The 21,619-nt window shown below is 41.1% G+C and overlaps 2 protein-coding genes across 2 annotated transcripts in view; both read left to right on the top strand.

Annotated features, from left to right (window-relative positions):
• Window positions 1–6,290: 6,290 nt before the first annotated feature.
• On the top strand, window positions 6,291–7,658 carry LOC120897054 (aprataxin-like). Its single transcript, XM_040301662.1, has 3 exons — window positions 6,291–6,487; window positions 6,566–6,791; window positions 6,861–7,658. The coding sequence occupies exons 1-3, from the start codon at window positions 6,326–6,328 to the stop codon at window positions 7,040–7,042; spliced, it is 570 nt and encodes a 189-aa protein (XP_040157596.1). The 5' UTR covers window positions 6,291–6,325; the 3' UTR covers window positions 7,043–7,658.
• A 2,027-nt stretch (window positions 7,659–9,685) lies between these two features.
• Window positions 9,686–21,619, top strand: part of LOC120908365 (SKI family transcriptional corepressor 1) — a 46,663-nt gene continuing 34,729 nt past the window's right edge. The window contains exons 1-2 of the mRNA XM_040319288.1: window positions 9,686–9,803; window positions 10,652–11,553. Of these exons, the coding sequence (XP_040175222.1) occupies window positions 11,524–11,553 (30 nt within the window). The 5' untranslated portion in view covers window positions 9,686–9,803; window positions 10,652–11,523. The remainder of the gene's footprint in view (window positions 9,804–10,651; window positions 11,554–21,619) is intronic.

The following is a 21,619-nucleotide window of genomic DNA, read 5'->3' as shown; positions in this document are numbered from 1 at the left end:
CATCGCCAAAGAACGGACACTACACTCACACAATCGCACGGCTATCATGTCAATCCTACAGGGGTCGCCTGCCTTAATAATACTGACGAATTATTGTTCCTGTACCAAAACGTTAGAGGATTGAAATCTAAATGCAATCAAGTATTTGACTATGTTTCTACAACCCACTATGACGTTATTATCCTGACTGAAACATGGTTGGATTCAACGATTGATTCCTCGGAATTGTTCCCGGATAATTATACAGTGTATAGAACAGACCGCAGCAGCAAAAATAGTAAAAAATCAACCGGTGGCGGGGTTCTTATTGCCGTTGCTTCACACCTACGTACAATACTTTGTCCTACACAGGATACCGTTGAGCAACTCTGGGTAAGAGTTTATGGTAATAAACGTACTTTTATCACGGGTGTAGTGTACATTCCTCCAGATTTAGTAAACAACACTACTACCATGCAAACTATCTGCTCCACCATAGATAATATTGCTTGTGCAACCACCGATACGTTTCTCCTATTCGGGGACTTTAACTTCCCCAATCTTTCCTGGAACACCGATGATTCTAACGTTCCTGCACTGCGAATCAATTATGAGAATTCACGAATTACGGACAACTGCCGCTCTTTGCTTGACTGCATCTATAGTAATGGGCTTTCTCAGATCAACTTTATACCTAATGCATCGAATAACATTCTCGATCTCATAATTGTCTCTGACGAGATCCTACATTATTGTGCCCCACCGGTGGTGTCACCTTTCCCTATGGTTGCCGTTGATGTTCATCATCCTCCTGTTGAACTACATTTAACTGGTGCTGGCAATACAGCTCGTTCCTGGCGTTCTACCGCACCGAACCGTGAGTCCGGCACACGTAACTACAGGCGAACTAACTTTATCCGTCTAGCTGAACTGCTTCAATCTACTGACTGGTCTTTCCTGGAAGGTAATCCGGATGTTAACTCAGCATTGGAACTATTTAACACAACACTACTGGCGCTTATATCTGATTGCTGTCCTCTAATGCCACCGCGTCGCAGTCCACCATGGTCTGATGCACGTTTACGCCGTCTAAAGCAAAACAAAGCGTCATGCTTTCGCTTTTACAGTACAAATGGTACACAACACTCCAAATTAAGGTTCATTGCTGCCCATAATGTATATAGAAGCTATAACAGACAACTTCATACTCGTTATCTCATTCGAGTGAAATTCTCGCTCATCAGACACCCAACACGATTCTGGAGGTATGTTGAATCAAAACGCGGTAACAGCTCGCTCCCCGATGTTCTCACATATAACAACGTCTCCACAAGCAGTAAGGAAGGCATGTGCAACTTATTTGCTGATCGTTTCAAGGACTGCTTTACTACGGATGATGCAAGCTTATCATTAGAAGCAGCTTTAAATAATGTGCCCCGTGATGTTGTTGACATTGACGTACGCGATATTATTATCTCGGTAGATACTGTACTACGTGCTCTGCAGCAGGTCAAAACCTCATACAACCCTGGACCCGATGGTATTCCTACGGCAATCCTTGCCAAATGCCGCGAATTTTTAGCAGAGCCTCTGTCTCAAATCTACCAACTCTCTTTTGCACAAAGTACTGTACCCACGGCCTGGAAATCCTCTGTGATGTTTCCGGTGTACAAAAAGGGGATAAAAACTCTGCTGAGAACTACCGCGGTATAACCACCTTGCCTTCTTGTGCCAAGGTGTTTGAGATCGTCATACAAAACTCGCTAATGTATCACTGTCGTTCTTATATTTCTACACGCCAGCATGGTTTCTTTCCTCGACGCAGTGTTACCACAAACCTGGTGGAATTCGTCTCCAACTGCCATGCAGCCTTTACTTCCGGAGCTCAGATGGATGCAGTATACACTGATCTTAAGGCTGCGTTTGATCGTGTGAACCATCGCTTGCTGTTGGCTAAGCTCGCCCGGATCGGTCTCTCTACTCCGCTGGTGAATTGGTTCAGGTCCTATATCTCTGAACGTAGCTACTACGTACAAATCGATGGTGTCTCCTCTAACGTTTTCGAGAGTTCATCTGGCGTCCCTCAGGGCAGCAACTTGGGACCACTGCTGTTCTCGCTTTTTATTAACGACGTCACACTGGCCATTACGGAAGCAGATTGTCTGCTTTATGCGGATGATGTTAGGCTGTTTCGTATCGTACGGAACACTTCCGACTCTCTTTCTCTGCAAAGATCGATTGATGTTTTCTCTGACTGGTGTATCAACAACGACCTGCTAATTTCTGTTGATAAGTGTACGTCAATGTCTTTCTTTAGAATAGCTAGTCCGATAAGTTATATCTATAGCATATCAGGGACACAACTACCGCGGTGCAATACGGTCAGGGATTTAGGAGTCACCCTGGATCGCAAACTAGATTTCCGACAACATTACTGTGATATTTTAGACAAAGCTAACAAAATGCTAGGATTTATTCGTCGCCATTCGAGAGAACTCAATGACCCACACTGCCTGTTAACTCTGTATAAGTCCTATGTTCGTTCCATCCTCGAGTTTAGTTCTACAGTTTGGTGTCCGTTCTCTAGTGTTTGGTCCAATAGAATAGAAGCTGTCCAAAAGAGAGTTACTCGTATTGTCCTACACTTCACTCCGTGGCGTAATGTAACCCCTCGTCCATCGTATCATACTCGTTGTTTGTTGTTTGGTCTGGACACACTTGCTAGGAGACGTGATAATGCCCAATGTACGTTTTTGTCCAAACTTATTGTCGGTGAGATAGATTCGCCAGAACTACTGGCTAGAGTCAACATAAATGTCCCTCCTAGAGTGTTCCGTAACTACAGACTAATAAGAACTGACCTTACAAGACGTGCATACAGCGAGAACGACCCAATGACTGCGATGGCCCGTAAATTTAATCAGCGTTACATTTCATTTGACTGGCACCTACCTACTAGATTTTGTTGATCCGTTTTGTCATTGTACACTGCGTTAGTTATTTAAGTTTTAGTTTTAATTCAGTGATAAGGCCGCTTGTTTGGCCAATCACTTAATACAATAAACAATACAATACAATACAATATGCCTTTTCTAAGTCTATAAATATTGCCCCGGTCATGTTATTTTCCCTTTTGTTTTGGTATGCTTGATTTGTTAGGTAATTTATGCATTGATTTATTGTTTTGTGTTTTATAAATCCAAAAGAGGTTTCTGGTAGAATCTTTCTTAATTCTATGTGTCTATTTAGTTTGAGGAGTACTGCAGAGTTTAGAACTTTTGTAGGAGTCGGAATGAGCGCGATTGGTCTGTAATTGTTTATATTGTTTGGATCTTTTTCTGGTTTTGGTATAGCTATAATTTTGATTTGTTTTAGATTTTTGTGTATTTTCCCTTTCATCCACGTATTGTTTGCATCTTTTATGATAACATTGAGTGTTTCTTCGTTTATGCTACGAAGCATTTCGTAAGTTATTTTGTCTATTCCTGGTGCTGTATTTTTCTTGTTTTTTAGTAATTCCGTCCATATTTCCTTATTAATTAATTCCATGTCTATTTGAGTTGCATTGTTTGTATCTGTTCTAAATTTGGATAGTTTATTTTTTTCGAAGTTTAAATCTTAAAAGTCTTTGGCTATTTTATTATCATTGTGTATAATGTTCGATTCGTTGGCATGATTTTTGTTATTATTATTATTGTATACTAAGTCCCATAGTTCTTTGGTATTAGTTTGGGAGTTTATACTATCTAGAGTGCGGTAAAATAGTTCTCTTTTATGTTTTTTTTCTGGCTATGTTTCCATACATAAAGGCAGTTTTTAATTCTTCATTCCACCATACTTTTAGTTTATGTTTTGTTCGGTGAGTATTATTTTTAGTTATCTGTTTAATTTCATTGATGCATTGTTTTATTGTGTTAATTTTTGTGTGATCTAGTTCATTTATTTATTTTTATTTATAACGAATGTGGGTGCGCTGCTGTTTTTAATTTTTAGAGTAATTTTTATTACTTTGTGGTTGCTGCTTGCTATATGATAGTCTGTGATTTGTTTGTTTGTTTCTAGGAATATATCTTTTGAAATTATTGATAGGTCTATTGAAGTTTTTCTTTTGTTTTTGACTGTTGGAATGCATGTGTATGTATTGTTATGTAGGATTATTAGTTCTGAATTTTCAAATTCTTCCAGGATGATTTCACCTTTTTGATCGGATTTATCATCTCCCCAGTATCTGTGGTGCGCATTGAAATCGCCCACTATTAAACCTTTTTTCTTATCTTTGGTATTGTGTATTATTTGGGCTATTGTATTTTTTATCTGTACATTGCTTGCCTGTGGTGCTATGTATATTGATATAATATTCATTTTTGTTTTGAGTGTTACTATTGCTGTGGTTTGAATTGTTTCTACTTGATTTGTGATGTTGATTTCTTAGTATTTTATTCCTTTTTTATAAGGATACAGCATCCTCCACAGCCATCTGATCTATCTGTTTGAATGGTGTTGTACGCTTGTATTTTAATATTCTTATTTTTTTGGTCTATGTCTCTTGTAGGTCCATGTCTCTCCATCAATGTCTTGTGTTTGCGTAAGATGTTTAAGCTCTTCTTTGTTTTTTCTCAGTGATTGTATGTTTGCTTGGATAATATCGAAAAAAATCATTTTTCCTGCTCAAACATGGATATCAACACCATCGACCATTATTCAAATCTCACTTCCCAAGTGCCACAAAACCACTAAACGACCACTAAATGGGTTCTAAACGATCTATTGAGCCATCTATTGAGCAAACCAATGAAACTATGGAGCTTTCGTTTTTTTCCAGTCGTTTTAATCTGTGGTGCTTGGGTTTTCTTGATGATCTTCTGAACTGTTGCTTTAACAGTAGAGTTGGCAACCAAATTTACATTCGTAAGTTGGCAACCGGCATTCCCAGGTATTCCACACGTTTTGATCCAAAAAATTAACGGTTTTTATAGGTAAACAATGCTTTCTATCTTTTAATGCCGTAAGCAAGTAATGTCGACCATATTCTCTTCTTTTTCATTTATTCATTTTTTTTCTTTTTATGATAAAACTAACGGTCTATTTGAAATTTTAAATCGCTTGAATTTGACTCGAAAATAAGCACAATACGAAAAGAGGAAGAAGAGAAACGTCATTCTCCATACAAAATGTATGGAATACCCGGGTATGCTGGTTGCCGACTTACGCGGTAAAGTTTAAAATAAATCAAATTAAAATATTTCCAGCATGTTTAAAAATTACATTTTATGCACCAAAAGTCTGAAATTAAAAGTTGCTGGGAGGCTACGGAAAATTTCAGGTCAATAAAAGCAATGAATCAAAAGTTATTTCAGTTTGAAGTTGAAAAAATACCCGGATATCCGGTTGACAACTTAAAGGTTAAAGTTGAAAAAATACCCGTGTATAGTTTATTCCCGAGTTACGCGGTTTCTGCGTTCCCGGCGAATCCACGTAACTCGAATATCCGCGTAAGTCGAATTTCACGTTCTTTGACTAAAATATTATTGATTACTCGGATTTTTTTATTTAATTTAGTATTTTTATACACTTTATCATTTATTTGATATGATTCGTGCAGAAAATTCTAAAATGTCTGTCTTTTAAGCGGTTTCAACTTGTTAGCAAAACTGCAATTAATTACGAACTTGAAGAAAATTGAACTGATTTGACATTTAATCTATCAAATTTAGAAAACTGCGTATCTCGGAATCCGCGTAAGGCCCGTGTCTGTGCTCCATCGGATGCGATTTTATCGGAAGGCCTGCCAAATTTTATATGAAATTTGACAGATAACGTAATAATTCAAATCATAACTCGAGTTAAAGGATCCTTTATCTTTTTTATCGATCATAGAAAAATTCTGATAAATTTATACAATACTTGTAACATACAGTTCTCAAAACTTTTGAAGCCATTTTGCTATGAAAATTTTATAAAGTACTCACAAAAAATATTTTTTACATTTTGTAATTATTTAAAAACAAATCCTGTCAACTTTGAAAAGCTATAACTAAACAACGGTAGCGAGTTTAACCAATCTATGCACAGTTATAAAAACTGCATTAGTTTATTTAGTTTTCATCAGAATATTGCATCAATATTGGATAACGCATTCAAAAGTTATAAGCCTCCAAAGTCGCTGGCTACCCGGGTAGCCCGGTTGCTTGGAATATGATGTTTTTTTTGGTTGTCAGTGACAGGGTTAAACTGCAGGTTAATTATTGCAGTATTCAACGCATGAATTAAATTGTCAATCAAATGTCATCCTTCATGCCAATTGACGTTACCTTCTCGTGGTGCAGTTTTGTACACAATCTCGTAAATGGCAACTCAGGCTTGGTCTGATGGACTAATTCATGCGATAAGCAACGTAAAAAAACAATTATTCGTATCCGATTTGGCCGTCGTTATCAAGGATAAGTATCCCAAAGCCCTTCATCATTTTTTGGTACTACCCTGGAAGGACATAGATTCGGTATATGATGTGCGTATGCTATACTGAAGCAGTTGCGCTTGGTGATTCGACCACGAATGAATTGCGCACTATCCGCTTTAATTTTAGCTATCGTCCGACGACGATGGACTGTTACAGAACATGTACGAGCTAGGCTTAAAAGCCGTTGGTACGACTGGCCTCACAGTTGATCGGTTCGATTTTGGCTACCATATGAAACCCTCCATGAGACGCTTGCACCTCCACGTCATCTCGAAAGATTATTACTCGCCGTGTCTATCACACCGATACCACTGGAACGCATTCAATACCGAGTTCCTTCTTAAGCATGAAAGTATGTTAGCAAAACAGACGTTTATACCGCGAAATCAGATTATTGATTCCAAAAGACATGTATTTACAGATGTAGTGGAAAAGCTACACGGAGCGGGACACATACATCGACCTTCCTTGCATTACATTATGAAGCTTCTTGAGACACCGTTGCAATGCAATCAGTGCATGTACAACCCGAACAATTTTTCGGACCTAAAGCTGCACCTGAAGCAACACGTGGAAAGTGATATCGAAAGCACAACCAGCTGAAACAAGTGTTCGTGTGAATCAGTCTCAGGGAGGCGTTTTATACACAGGTAAAGGGATTGAATAGTCGAATTTAGGTTGCCAGTCCGATTAGCTTCAAGCGTGCTACAAGAACATTGTTAGAGAGATTCGAGGCCAAAGCAATATTCAGTAGTACTGATTGAATTGGCACGGGGAAAATTTCTCTACGTGTTTTGCTGTATCTGCCTTGATCGAGGCAAATGCCAATATGCGGACAAAGTGCCCCTCAAAATAGCAGAATATATTTTTCAGATCGTTTTTCATACACTTCGCTAAACAAGAACACAAAGCCTGTGAATCGGCGCAACGGAGTACGGGAGCAAAGCTTATGCTCATTCTAGTTAGAAACTTGCGTTTGAAAAGAACTGGTTCCGGCAAAATGAAGCTATATATAAGCTTTGCTCAGGGAAAGCTTAGTTGAAGAATGCAGGAAGTAGGAAAAAGCTCAAACTCATCTTCAAGCCGAAGTGCACAAAGCATCACATACAAGAGATTGCCATTTTCTAGTGCATAATTATTAATTATCGGTTACATTTTCACAAATATTGAAAATAAGTGTACGTACAATTAAAATAAACTGTTTTCCTTTCCTTGGAAAGTATTTTTTTATCAAAAAACAAAATACATAACCTGTATTGAAGTATCGAGCCAGCAGTCCTAAACCGAAATGTCAAACACGCTACCCAGAGAACATATTTCAAGAAACCTATTTGTGCATGTATAACAGCCATTCGTATAACAGTCTCAATATAAACTGTGATACGGACGTCACACGAAGCTTAATTTTGGCGTAAACTGAATTTCAGCCATACAACCCTTTAATTTTTTGACAGGAAGTTTACGCTCTCCCATACAAATCAAGCGTAAACTTGTTGAGTTTACGCCTCGTGTGACGTCCGTATAACTACAGTCAGAATTCAATATAGGCGGTCCAGAGTTGCGCGAATTTTTATTTTTGATAGGTCATATGTCAAATCAGTACAATTATCTCCATTAATTGTCAATTGAAAAAAAAATACGATTTTCCCAAAAGTTTTACAATATACGCGCGGTAATCCGTACCTTTTTTATCCGCATGCTTGATCCGCATGCGCACCTCGATAATTCGCACTTTTGACAACAAAATTCATGAGGTGAACATTAATACACTATCGCATATTGTTTTGAATAAAATGTACGATTTCATAGATTCCGACTCTTCAATTTTGGTTATAAACTTTATATAACTTTATATTCACAGATATTCGACATAAGACTATTTCGACTTACGCCTTGCTTTGAGACATTTTTTCGGTCCCAAATACAGTCGTATCTCGGGGGACACCTGTATATTGAACCAAAAATGGATTTTAAATCATTCAGATTTGTTAAAGCTTAGGCCGCAAATACACGACGCGCGTTTCCGCGGGCGCGGAAACGCGTATAACAATCCAGCCATAGAAATGAAATGTCATTCGAACGCGCTACCGCGGAAACGCAGAGATGCTCAGCTGGATATCTCTGCGGAACTGTTATACGCGTTTGAACGCGCCCGCGGAAACGCGCGTCGTGTATTTGCGGCCTTACAATAAAAAGCGTATTAGGCCGCAAATACACGCGTATAACAATCTAACCATAGAAATGAATTGTCATTCGAACGCGCTACCGCGGAAACGCAAAGAAGCTCACGCTGGATATCTCTGCGGAACTGTTATACGCGTTTGAACGCGCCCGCGGAAACGCGCGTCGTGTATTTGCGGCCTTACGTGTTTTTGAATGTATTTTAGTGAAAAAAACGAAAAGTTTAAGGCCGAAAATACACGGACCGGAATTTTGCGACCGCAGAATTCCGCTTGCTGAAAAATATATGAATATGACAGCTCGGAAAAGTTGCCGTTGACAGTTTGTACATGGGTTTGACAGCAGGCGAAATTTTGCGGCTGCGGAATTCCGCCTGCTGTCAAATCCATGCTCAAACTGTCAACGGCAACTTTTCCGAACTGTCAAATCCATGTACAAACTGTCAACGGCAACTTTTCCGCGGCCGCGAAATTCCGTTTGCTGAAAAATTTATGTCAAACTATATGACAGTTTGGGAAAGTTGCCATTGACACTTTGTATATGGGTTTGACAACAGGCGAAATTCCGCGGCCGCGAAATTCCGGTCCGTGTATTTTCGGCCTAACCGTATCAATAAACGATGCGCAATCTCAGATTTATCTGTCAAACGAATCGGTTTGATATATTTATCTGCCAAAAAATATTTATATATCTCGGACATATAATCTTAGCGCAATCTGAAATTGTATGGAAATGACGTTTATAGCTCAGGGTTGGCTAGAAGGCTTGTTTGAGGAAAAGTTTTCCCCGTTCTGTCAAAAATTGACGTCAAATGTTGTTAAAAAAAACAGGCTATGAGATAGGCTACATACACTTTGATCGAACGTACGGATTAAAAAGATGCGTATTACCGAGCGTATACTGTACACCTCTCAACACATTTGACACATATGGGTTCACGGTGCTAGATGGTTATTGACTGTCAAACGTCTTTGCCTGTTTGTTCGCTCGTGGTTTGCATCACCTGGCCAGTGACATTTACTTTGCGTTCATGTGTTTGGCATCAATAGAAAATAGGTGGTGCGTTGTTGCCCTCGTTGGTGTGCTTTTTCATAGGCTCTTTTTCAATGGTCGAGACTACAGACGGACTCGCATCCGTGGTCATTGTATAGCAGTTGCAATCAATCGATCGTATCCCGTCGAGGTAGTATAGTTTCGTGAAACTGCAGCATTATATCGTAAGCGGAGAATAGCAAGAGTAATATCATCTCACACACCTTTTGCTCTAGCTCGCCAATTCGTCTGTATTACATCGATGCGAAAGTGCGATCGTTTTTTTTTATGTGTGGAACTAAGGCCAAATTAGAGCTGCTCTTGGGAACGAAAAGTTTCCAAGCAGTTCAGAGTTTCGCTGCGTTAACGGTGTGGTGAAAAATACAGACGTATGTGTGTCGAGTGACTGTGTGTAGGCGTTTGTATGTGTGCAGGAAGTGTGGTGTTGTAAAAAGAGGTTTTGGTGAAATTTTACATCTTTCGAAGAAAAAAAAAACGTGTTGTTCGCTCTCAGCCGAGAGCAAACACGTCAACGCGAGAGTGTTGGTTGTTCACGCTGCAGTAGTATTGGTGGGAGCGAAAATAATTCTGAAGTTGCGCCACGACGTCGCACTAGTGCTAGCGCGAAAGCAGCGGAGAGGAGATTGTGTTGTTTGAAAATAATACCAACACCCGTTCAATGTATGGGTGTTTACATTTGTGAGACATCACGGGCAGTGGTTTTCTGGGCTCGTCGTCGTCGTCGTCGTGGTTGTTATTGGTGATTCGCTGGTTGGTTGCTTTAGCAATTCACAATTTCCGTTCCTCTGCTGTCCCAGTCGAGTATCTTGAATTTGAGGGCGATTTTCCCATCGCAACTGCATGTCGTGAAGCTGACGCACACGGCCAAAATTAAATCGATCGTCCAGAAAATACAATCATGCGCAAAAATAAATACCCGTGCAAAATGACGAGCTGCTAGAAAAGGTTTGCTTCAACCGATTTTGTTTGTGTTTTCAGGTGCAGTCCCTGCCGAGCGGGCCAGTGTCAAAAGCGCTCGCCAGTGAATACCTTCGATTAGTAATGGCGAATCGCAGTGCCCTTTGACAAGTGCTCCTAGTGATTGCCATCGCCACAAAATTAAATACCCATCGCTCCAGCGCGAGCTTGCTTCTTGCCCATTTCGCTCGGTTTTGTTGCGAGGTGCATTATTGCATTGTGATACATTCAACAAAATCAAATGATGTGAATTTGTTTGCCCTTCCTTGTGGGTGTGTGCGTGTGTGTGCGTGCGTAAATGTGTGTATGTGTGTGCGTGTGTGAGTTTTACGGTTTCATATGAAGCGAAAATTGGGCGAGAAAGTTCAGAAAAGCGCCGCGTTTAAATGCCTGCTTTGATCAATATCTGTTAACCAATGGTTAGCTAAATTCGAGGCACCAGCGAGGTCACACTGTGAAAAGTGATAGTTTTGAAAAGTGAAGTTTTGTAAAGAATTGAGAAGAAACAAGCACACACCCACCATTACGGCCGCGACAGCAACGGTTGTATTGCCGTTTACCATCTTTTTATTTCGACTGAAGTCTTCTGGGCAATGCTATTGTGCGTGAAGAGAGGTTTTGCATTGGTTGCTGGAAAAAATAGGTAAAAAAAAGATTGAAGCTAGTAGAAGAAAAAAACAACCTTTCCGAAACAGATCCATCAGTGAGGTACGAGTGAAACGTGAGGTACGCAAAGGGCAATAAATAAAGCGGATATCGCTTGGCATTGTCTCGAGAGTGCCGAGAGCTACACGGGGTTCACCTGCACCGCATCCGGAGAACTGGGAAAAGGGAAAACAATAGAAAGCGGATTCTAGCGATTGCCGACCGAGCTGGAAAAGAAGGCAGGCAGGATGTCGTCAAAAAACATACCAGCTGATAAGGTGAGTGGCCTGGAAAGTGCAGGATGCATTTTATGATAGCAAACGATAAGCGTAGGCAAAGGTAAACATGTTTGGGAGACACACCTTCCTGCTCCAACCTGATGTATTCCTACATTACCGCGACTTTCTGTTAAACAGCTTTGAACATCAAATTATGTTTAATTCCATTTTTTTCTGGCTGTGCTACTATTGCACTGTGGAGGAAATTATGCATGATGATTCTAAAAAGTATTTACATCATAGACTAAATCCGCGTTTATCATCAAACATCAAATCAAATTCATCAAATTCGCGCAATTCAAGCAAAAGCTTTGATACATGCAACTATAAATATATAATCAAAGGGAATGATAGACAAAACATTGCAAACTTTGCAATACGATGGTATAGCATGGTCTGTTCCCGTGTTACGTGTTTCTCGACTTACGCGGATTCAGTGATACGCGGGTTTCTAAATTTGACAAACCAAATTGAGTGCAATTTGCTTCAAGAATTGTCCAATTGCATTTTCGCAAAAACAAATCCCTTAGAAGCCAGAAATATCAGAATTTTCCGATGATAAAGTGTATAATGGTTCTTAATGTAATCGAAAATGTCGAGTAATCGAATGTATTTTAGCTGAAAAACGCGAAATTCGACTTACGCGGATCTTCGAGTTCCTCGGGAACGCATACACTGCGCATCTCGGGAACAGACTGTACACCGATAACAGTCGATGATTTAATTACCATAATTCATTTACATTATGATATTTTAGTGTGTTTCGGCAGGGAAACATGACATTATTGTGCTAACTTTCAAACGTTGAATTTAACATTTTCGCGTTTTTTCAATGCCAGTGCATAAAATTGAAGTTGTCCTTTAAATTGTTGTAAGGCCTGTTTTTAGTCTTATGTTGTCTATTTATCCTCCATTTGTGTTGTGGTGTACTTGCACTAGTTACCATGCCTTACTGATCATAAAGGTTGGACATTTTCCCTATTTAAAACTTACTTTAAATCTCTGTAAGCATCCTTTAATGTGCCGGTGACAATCGCCTTGTGATCAACCGTTGGCCCTTCCTCACCACAATATTTCACAGCCAAAAATGAGGGATGCTTTTCGTGTGGACAAATTTGATGAATGATTAATTATGAATCAGGCTCACTCGTAAAATACGATGCCTAGCAATTGCTTTCCGCAACGCTTGACTTACCGTAAATCATGGAGCGAGTTAAAAGGACCTTTAATGCTACGAAAATTCTTTGCAGACCCGAACATTTCCTCCCGTTTCCCATTCCGGAGGATGGGTTTTGATGGAATGGCTAGTGGCCGTGTGAGGATATCGCCAACATCAATAACCACCATTTGGCAGGGGATGGCGTATTTAATTAATTAACTAATGAGCACGACAATAAATTAAGGCGATAACGGAAGGCTATTTTTTTGTTGTCTTAATTGATGTTCCCATTGATCTTGCTGGAGAACCATGTTTCAATTTTTGCATTGTCGATACTGGTTGGCATTTCCGATTGCGGCTACCTTTCGAGACACGGTTACTTGGGGTGGATTTCATTCCCCCAATTCATTAAATCACTTTTAAGCTGATTTCGTACCCAATATTGTACGCTTTGCGTCATTTGGTACCGAGACAACTGTTACTTTTTTTTATTTATTCAGAAGATATCTAACAATATCATAAAATACATCTTCTTGAAACAACACATCTAAAACTTAGCAAAAAAAATCATCAAAACAGCTTGATAAAATAAAAAAAAAACCTCGAAGCAGTATTTAAATTTAATTGATCGTCTCTGCAAGCACAACGGCAGAACAAAGAAAGGCTTCCGAACAACATATTTAAAACAACAACAGCACGCCCGTGTATCGTAGAGCAGCCGATGATTTCCCATTCGATGTTCTACCAACTTCTGCTGGCTGGAAAATGTACCATTCCTTCATTCCGTTCCCCGTACCGTCAAACCAAACGGGCAAAATTTCGACCCGGAATCCCTTTTGCCAACTGACGGAGTGCATGCGCGATGTAACCATCAGGATATGGAAGTCGTCCTTGCCGTCATCACCGTCATTTTCATCATCATCATCATGAGCATCACACACCAGCACTGCCACCATCATCATGATACTATTTGGCGCTCTCTCAGAGCTCTGGGAAATGGTTTGCTCTCTCTCTTTCTCTCTCTTCCGTGCGCTCTCGGTGCAAATTCCAGAACCATTTATTTTCGACCCGTCTTCTACAGCAGCACGTTGTGGTATGATTTGCTCGCATGAGCATCCTTTTTTTCTCCGCTCAACAGCAGCAGCACCCCGCAGAGGTTGCACATAGCATATTTTTTGTTTTGTTTCCGGAAAAAAGGATAATTCAAACACATACCACACAGGGAGGAACGCTGTGCATATCTTTTTGTACTATTAATTTCTCCAGCACACTGCACCTTGTTCTACCGGGGAGAGTTAGCCTGAAGTAAACAGCATCGGAGACGTCCATGTTGCTGCAATTGTATTTGTTTGGTACAATTTGAGTTCAATATTTACGAAAGTATGCGCATTGCGTGTTTTTTGTGTGTATTATTTTATGATTAGTATGTAACAAAAATATGACCTGGTTTATTTGATTTATAGGCTTTCATTCGCCCACTTCCCTTAATTTTATCCGTTCGCTTCCTGCGCTACTTCTTGCGCTGTCAATCGAAATCATCGTAGCGTGGCACGGCTATGGGGGGGGGGGGGGAATGTTTTCTCCGCACATGTAATTCAATGTGTAGGATTTTGATTTGAATTGATTTTTTCTCCTGACTCTTACTATTGCTTAAGCCACTTGTCCATCAAGGCGTGGCTCGGGGCAAATTTGATTACTCAATCTCAGCTGGTGACAGCTTGCAGCAAATTGCTTCCCTTTAGTTGCGCTAGGTGGAACAGGGTGGACCGAATCAGCCTCAGCGCGAGCCTTATGCGCCCAACCACTGGATGGTTGAAATCTTGCCACTGTGATGAACCTCTGTGATGCGATGCTCGCACAGGAACCTTCAAAATGAAGGTGTGTGTGTGTTACATTATCATCGTTTCGGTGCTAAGTGACTGTAAGGCTGGCAAGGGATAAGTGAGGCTCATAAAATCGTTTACCAACAGGCAGGCGTGTGTGGAGGAGGGGTGGGGGCAGGACTCCGTATTCTCACTCGAAGGCATCTCAGCTCAATCGATTATGCGTTCGTTTGTAAGACGTGATTTGTTTGCTTCAAAGTGACTGTGACGTTTAGGCGGTCGCCTGTTTAACACGCTTCAGCTACCACATGTGGCAGCCTTTCCGCCGAACAAGAATGGTAGTGGAATATTATTACGACCTCCTGCCGGGAACATCAAGCACATGATATGGTGGTGGTGTTGTAAGAGCACGACAGAGGCACACGCGGTGGTGTGTTGGCGGACTTGCACTACCCTTGATGTCAGCTGTATGCTAATGGTCTCCACTCTAATGTCCTCTCGGTTGTCCTTTTTTTTGTCCTGTTCAGTTGTATAATATCCTTGATGGGTCTTTTTCTTTACGGTTACTCTTCGTTGTGTTATCCCCTCACCAGAAACTATTCATGAGATTGCGGTTATTTTCTTTCCATTTTGTTAGTTTAAGTTGTACAAATTGTACAATTGTACAATTGTACAATTGTACAATAATGAATGCGAATTGAATATGTCAAAATAATTTGGTTTTTAAAATGACCTGTCGAAGATGACCACTTGATAATAAAATGGGTTTGAGGGAAAAACAAGAATCTGCATCTTTTTCTCACGGCCGGGATAGGTATGTTAAATAATAAAAAAACAGTAAATATTAGGCTGTACGCGTTCTCACCATCCTTTGGTGTAACCAGCCTTATTTCTAATGGCGCATAAATGCACGAACAGCATCCTTACCGTAAGAGTTTCTTTACCGTGCATTCCAAGTAAAGTCCGTCCTCTCAAGAAGTCTTGATTGTAGTAATGGAATTTCTTTACTTTGCTGTGTGTTGTGTGGACTTGGTGCTATCGCGCCTTTCATAAGCCCCTCGCCCTTCACTATTGACGACAGTGTTGTGAAGCGTCGCTCGGAGGTCTCTTGTTAGTTTAGTTGCTCTCGGAGGGGTTCACTTTGTGCGAGGGAGGAGACCCTCCTGTAAATGCTACGCTAGCGCTAGCATTTCATTTCATTTTTTAAGTGCCCGATTTCCTTCCTTTCGATGGCTGATGTCCATGCCAGAAAGGGAGACGATACCTAAGAAGCTCTGTAACGGAACGGAAACTGCATCAATTTGTCTCGAGCGCGCCTAGAATGTTGTTTGTCCGATGCGTCGTTTGAGCGCGTGCCGTGGGAAGCTTCACGTTGCTGGTTTTAATACCATTTTTATTCCCGCTCAGCAACAAATTGCATACCGCGAGGTTCGGCCATCGGGTGGTGGATGATTTCTTTTTTTAATTTTTTTTTTACCGACCAACCACACCCAGGAAGCATAATGGTGTGCGAAAATTGTCCTCCCAGCTACGACGATGGCTAGTAAAAGGACTTTTCTATCCAGCTTTTTTAAAATACGTACGATGATTTCAACGAGGGACTGTAGGCAGAGGGCGAGTTTGGGGAATTTCAATTTCCACCATTGTGTCCCTTCATGCAGGAAACATGCAGAATGTCGATTGAAGATGTATTAGAAAGAGAGAGAGAGAAATAAAACGAAGAAAGAGATGTCGAACAACTTTCTGCGTTTTTGCTTTATCCTTTCTAGGCACTCGGAAGGACAGAGCTTAAACAGGGTGCACACACAATAGGACAAGAAAAAAAATTAAATGCTTTCGAAGTATATACTATGTACAGATGTATGGGTGTGTGTGTTGCGGAATTGGGAAAAAGTTGTTCCATTCGGGAAACGGAAGCCAACGATGGGAGGCAGTAGGGGGAAGTAAATGATAGGGCGACCAGATCTGTTCGCAGCATCAAGTAGCGCTCCAGGAGTAAATGGAACGAGAACAGCGCGCGGGAAGAAAATTTAATATCCCTGCTCGATAATGGTTGGTGAAGATAAAAATCACACAAATGTAAAAGCAGCCGTTGCGGCCAAACGGGACAGCACTAAAATAATTTAATCGTGTAAAAAAAGTGTTCGAACGAAATTTGCTGTGCGATGGTTTTGTCCCCCTGGAAAAGTGTTCCAGTCCAGGGGAAAAATGTTGAGTTATTCTCTGGCACCATTGCTTGGTGGATGGTAATATTTTAGAAGGACGATCGAAAAAATTGTGCTGTATTACAAAGTTGGTGCTAGTGTTGTTCGTTTGGTTCTGTTATTCATAATGATGCCCTGCCACGTATCGTTTATGTTCTCGCCATCGCTATCACGCTGTTGATCACGATAGATGCAGAATCTATGTGTTTTTTTTTATTTGGCTCTTCTTTAATGGTTTGGGCCGCGCTAATATCGCTAAACATCGAACAATAAACTTTAATAATACATTTTTTCCTTTTTTTGAACGGTGTAATAATGCTGAAACATAATTCTTATGAAAATAAGGTAAAACGGGTAAATATTTTGGATAGATAAAATGGACGAAATATTTCGTTATTGTCATAATTTGAAACTGGATTGAATAATGGATCGCATTGAAAGCCACTTTGGGAGTCGCTAGAAATGTATTTCCTTGGACCTTCGCTATCCGTCGTCGGTGGCACACATGCTTCACTCCCGTGTCTCAGAAGTGCCAAAGTTTCGTCCCTTTTCTTTCCGCTACATAATGGAGGTTCCGTTTTGAGTCCCTTTGCTAATTGGATATTGGTTCCCGCTCAGGGAGTTTTGCTACGTGCTTGCTACGGGTGCGATGCCAGTAGAATCCCAGCTGTGGAATATCGCAATGTACGTACACAGCGTATTACATGGTTGTAAAGTACATTGAATGAAAATTTAACATATTTTCGTAGTGCCGTACTGTGTGTGTAGATGCACTGCATAGCTACATTTGAAGAATCGAATAGACTTACCGCCTATGCAACCGCGTACGTCATCTAGAAAAATGTGTTTGGTTTGCGGGAAAGGGTTTTCAGCGCTACGCAACCTCTACGACAGTCAATGGGAACATAGTTGCCAGTTGTGCAGCCTATTAGTACACTTTGAAGGACACGGGCATAGCGAAAGGTCAAACATAGGAAGCGGAACGGTGGCAAATAATACTTTGTGCGGTCCTTTTCCCTTACCCGGTTCTGATGGCAGGATCATCGGTTCGGTCAATTTTCCTATTCCGGGCGCATAAAAGCATTCTACGCTTTGCGTCAGCCGCAAGACGTCACGGACGACGAAAGGGCCTCACAGCTCTGTGGCACAGGAAATACAGTAACGACGTGGCCTATAGTGGGGAACAATAGCTATTATATGCTATTGTTTGTTCACCGTACTGCCATTTTATGATACTCTATCGTATTACTTACGCTTGCTTCCGTTATCTAAGAAGATTTCCGTTTAATTATTTATTCGTACTGCGTTGGTTGGCCATTGTTGTATGTGTGTATCTTATGAGAAAAGACAAGGAATAAGGAAAGCACCAGGCACCTTGGTGTAGGCCACGTATCATTAACCAAATTAGGCGGGGATCAGCATTAGCAGGCTTTGTTGCATAGTTGATAAAGCTGTCGAATTTTGTGCAATAATGTTTTTGTGGAAGAGTTTTGAGACAGAGGCTGTTTTCGGACTGCAGCAGACCACAGTATTAGTTACATTCCAGCAGGCTGGCATCTGTCTTGATCATTAGGAACCTTGATGTTTGTGTTAGGTGTTCATTTTGATCTTTTCACTTTTAACTTTCTGTCTTGCTTTTTCTTTTTGTTCGTTCGTTCATTTGTATATTTTGTGCCGGTCTTGTGATACAGTCGTCAACTCGTACGACCTGTTAGGTCCCATTGAACCAATATTCCCGTCATAGGTTCAAGCCCCTAATGGGGACCGTGCCCGCGTAAGACTGACGGAAGACTGACTATCCTGCTATGTGTAATCAGTAAGTCACTAAAAAGCCAAGCCCACTTTACTAGTTGGTACAGGCAGGATCAAATTTCTGAAAGATACGAACAAAAATATAATCAAGTCAACCCAACTTTACACCACCAGTAGTCTACCTGCAAAGAGATGAATGTAGTCGCAAGACTCAGAATCTCTGTAAACAAATCTTACTACTACTACTACTACTACTACTACTACAGGCAGGACTTAACCAACAACGGTTGTTGTGCCAAAAGAAGAAGAAGAAGATTTGTGTATATTGTACGAACTTTTTTGTTGTGGTCCTATACCCTCTAGATAGCTTTACGTTGCACGAGACCTTCCGTGCCTTTGTGCCGTGGATCCTGATGCTGTGTTACGATGCGCAATTGAACTATTCTAAACTCTCGCAGCTCCTAGGATAGAAAGAAGGAAAGAAATCGACGCGAGATGGTCGCTTAAGAGGGCTTTCTGTTTGCGGGTGAGAGAATTCAAAGGGGAAGAGAGGGATTTGATTGTTCGTTGGTAAAATTCGAAGGTTCGGGATTGATTCGAATGATAGAGGGAAGGTGAATGGCATATTACTGTATTCTTGTTTCCATTTCATCCTCATCCGTATCTCTGGGCTCTCGCGAAGCTGATCATCGTCACGATCGTGCTGCAAACGCTCCGGCGAAGAGTGCCTGCCGGAGTACGATAATCAGGGTTCAAATTGTGAGATTGAATTCGTCGTAAGCGGCTGTTCCATCTATTTATCTATCGTTCCTTCTGCTCCACCCCCTCCCCCCCATCGCTGACCATTAAAGAGAGATTATACTCTAAACTCCAGCAGCTTGGTATACCTGCTCGATGCAGAGATATGTGGCCTCTATGTTTCCTCTGCTCAAAGTTCACCTTTCAGTAACCCCCAGCCTCCAGGCCCCCTCTCACCCACACCCTCTAGAAAGCTGTTCCGTTTGAACGAGCAGGTTCTGTAATAGCTTTTTTTTCTGGTGCTCGTAGCAAAGGTCAATGGCTAGACGCGTACCTCCGTCGTCGTTTCGGGCCGCTTTCGTCTTCAACATTTTGTAGCTTTTTTTAAGAGTGAAACGCGATCCGTCTCGGAGCTTATTATAAAGCATAGCGGTTTTCATTATAATCGTGCACGTAGCCCTTCAATTCACCGCAGCAGAAATACAATGGAAACGAGCATATTTGTTAATTTTAAATTTTGAACGTTATGATAAACACTACGAAAAATCAACCAGTATTACTAGTTGCATTAGAAATGGCCAAAAAATTGTATTATTGAGTCCCGAATAATTACTTAAGCTACAAATGTTTAATTTATATTTTTAAAAAATGTGTGGAAAATAGACCAGTGTCTGAAAAAATCGACACCTTAGTTTCAAATCAATGATGAATCGGTAACGGGTTTTTTTTCTACAGAATCCACATGGAAACATGCACATACATTTGCATCGTGCTTTGTCATCTATCATCATGTTTTATTCAAAGCGAAAGAGATTGCAAAACTCCACTTTCTTTTTCTCGTGTTTGTTTTTTTTTGTTGCGGATCTCTATCTGTTTCTGGAGCGCGGTAGTAGCTGTATGGAGCACCGCCAACAAGTTCGATAGCAAGATGTCTCATAAAAGTGTGTCGTAAATTTTGCCATTAGCGGGGCGCGAGGTGTAACGCTGCCCCCTAACGATTGGTAGCGAGAAAGGGAAAAGGGTGGCGTTGCGCAAGCATATGTACGAAGCAATAATTAAAGGGAAAAAAATCAATCAATATTTGCTTACGAAGTCCAACGACGAACAGGTTGGGGTAATTGTGTGTGTGTGTGTGTAGTGCGCGCGTGCTTGAGCGAGTTTGTCTCGACTGGGGTGCAGCGTGCTGCCCCCCGGATGTATGTATGTGCTTATGTTATACGAACCCCGCTTTTGAGCAGTTGTTACGTCTCTTGCTCTATCTTGACGTACTAAAGCTCCGTAGATCATGTACACCTTCCAGCTGATTGCCAAAACTGTTCCATCAAGCACACAAGGCAGCGGGAGAAACAATTTTAAACAATCGATGCTGGGGCCTGCAACATGCGCTCATGTTTCGCAAGAAGCAATATGTTTATGCTTCGGTTCGGTGTAGTGTGCCTTCGGAATCTCGCAACCTTGTGACCTTCTCCGTGTTGACGCAAAGCGGGTGTGTGTACACGTGTGTTAACGCTCGCGTCTGTGTGTGTGTGTAGCTTTAATATATTATTTACGCTAGTGAAACACGCATTCATCTCGATGACGACTTCATCGAACGGGCGAAAGCATTACCAAGTGAACGTTTCGTCCAGAGCCAGACCCTCCAATTAACCGGTCACTGCTTGATCACATCATCATCATCATCATCATCGATTTGTTCACTTTTGCATGGCATTTGTATATGCGTGCATCCGTGCGTGTCGCAATCGGTGTCAAAAGTAGCGACAGTGTGCTGTTGTTGCTACAAGGTCATCGATCGCGTTCCAAATCGATCGAATTGGACCATTCAAACCCTTGCGAGAGCGCTTGCTTCCGTTTCGATGCGAATGGCTGTGATTTCATGGTAGAACATTCCAAATAGTAGCAAACGCGTCCGCCCACCCTACCTTGGCTTGGCGCCTGGCGAGGACTCATCCCGGTTCCCATTTCATCGAGTTCCTACGGTGCGGCAAAAATATCGAGCGGCAACTTCTGGTACGCTTCACTCAACGCTCGTCTCTCATCTGCAACATTCGGACGGAAGTGGGATGACGCGGGGGTGGTGGTGCGGTGATCGCAAAGGTGGTACCTTGAATAGCAATCTGCGTTGCTCAACAGATCGTATCGATCTGGGGCAATGGTACAGTTGGGTCATTCATTTTACTGATTCGTATTGTTGAAAACTACGTTCGCATTTGGATGTTGGCATAATTGAATTAAATTTTGTAATTCTTTTTTTATCTGCATCTGTAGCAATGGTGAACCTGATTGATTCATAAGTTTTCAAGGTCAAGAAGCTTCCGGCTAATTGTAAGGCCATTGTAATTGTTTGAATTTAACCAATAAATTTAAATGTAACTGTTTGAATGTAAACG

This window comes from Anopheles arabiensis, chromosome 2, assembly GCF_016920715.1.
Source record: "Anopheles arabiensis isolate DONGOLA chromosome 2, AaraD3, whole genome shotgun sequence".
Classification (NCBI taxonomy): domain Eukaryota; kingdom Metazoa; phylum Arthropoda; class Insecta; order Diptera; family Culicidae; genus Anopheles; species Anopheles arabiensis.
The sequence above is the reverse complement of the archived record's forward strand: the minus strand, read 5'-3'. Positions and strand labels throughout refer to the sequence as shown.

What these genes read in the sequence shown, in the direction of transcription:
- LOC120897054 (XM_040301662.1), top strand. Translation starts at nt 6,326, where the DNA reads ATGGCAACTCAGGCTTGGTCTGATGGACTAATTCATGCGATAAGCAAC. An exon ending in ACATAGATTCGGTATATGAT is followed by an intron (nt 6,488 to 6,565) that starts GTGCGTATGCTA and finishes CTTTAATTTTAG; the next exon opens with CTATCGTCCGACGACGATGG. An exon ending in GTTCCTTCTTAAGCATGAAA is followed by an intron (nt 6,792 to 6,860) that starts GTATGTTAGCAA and finishes ATGTATTTACAG; the next exon opens with ATGTAGTGGAAAAGCTACAC.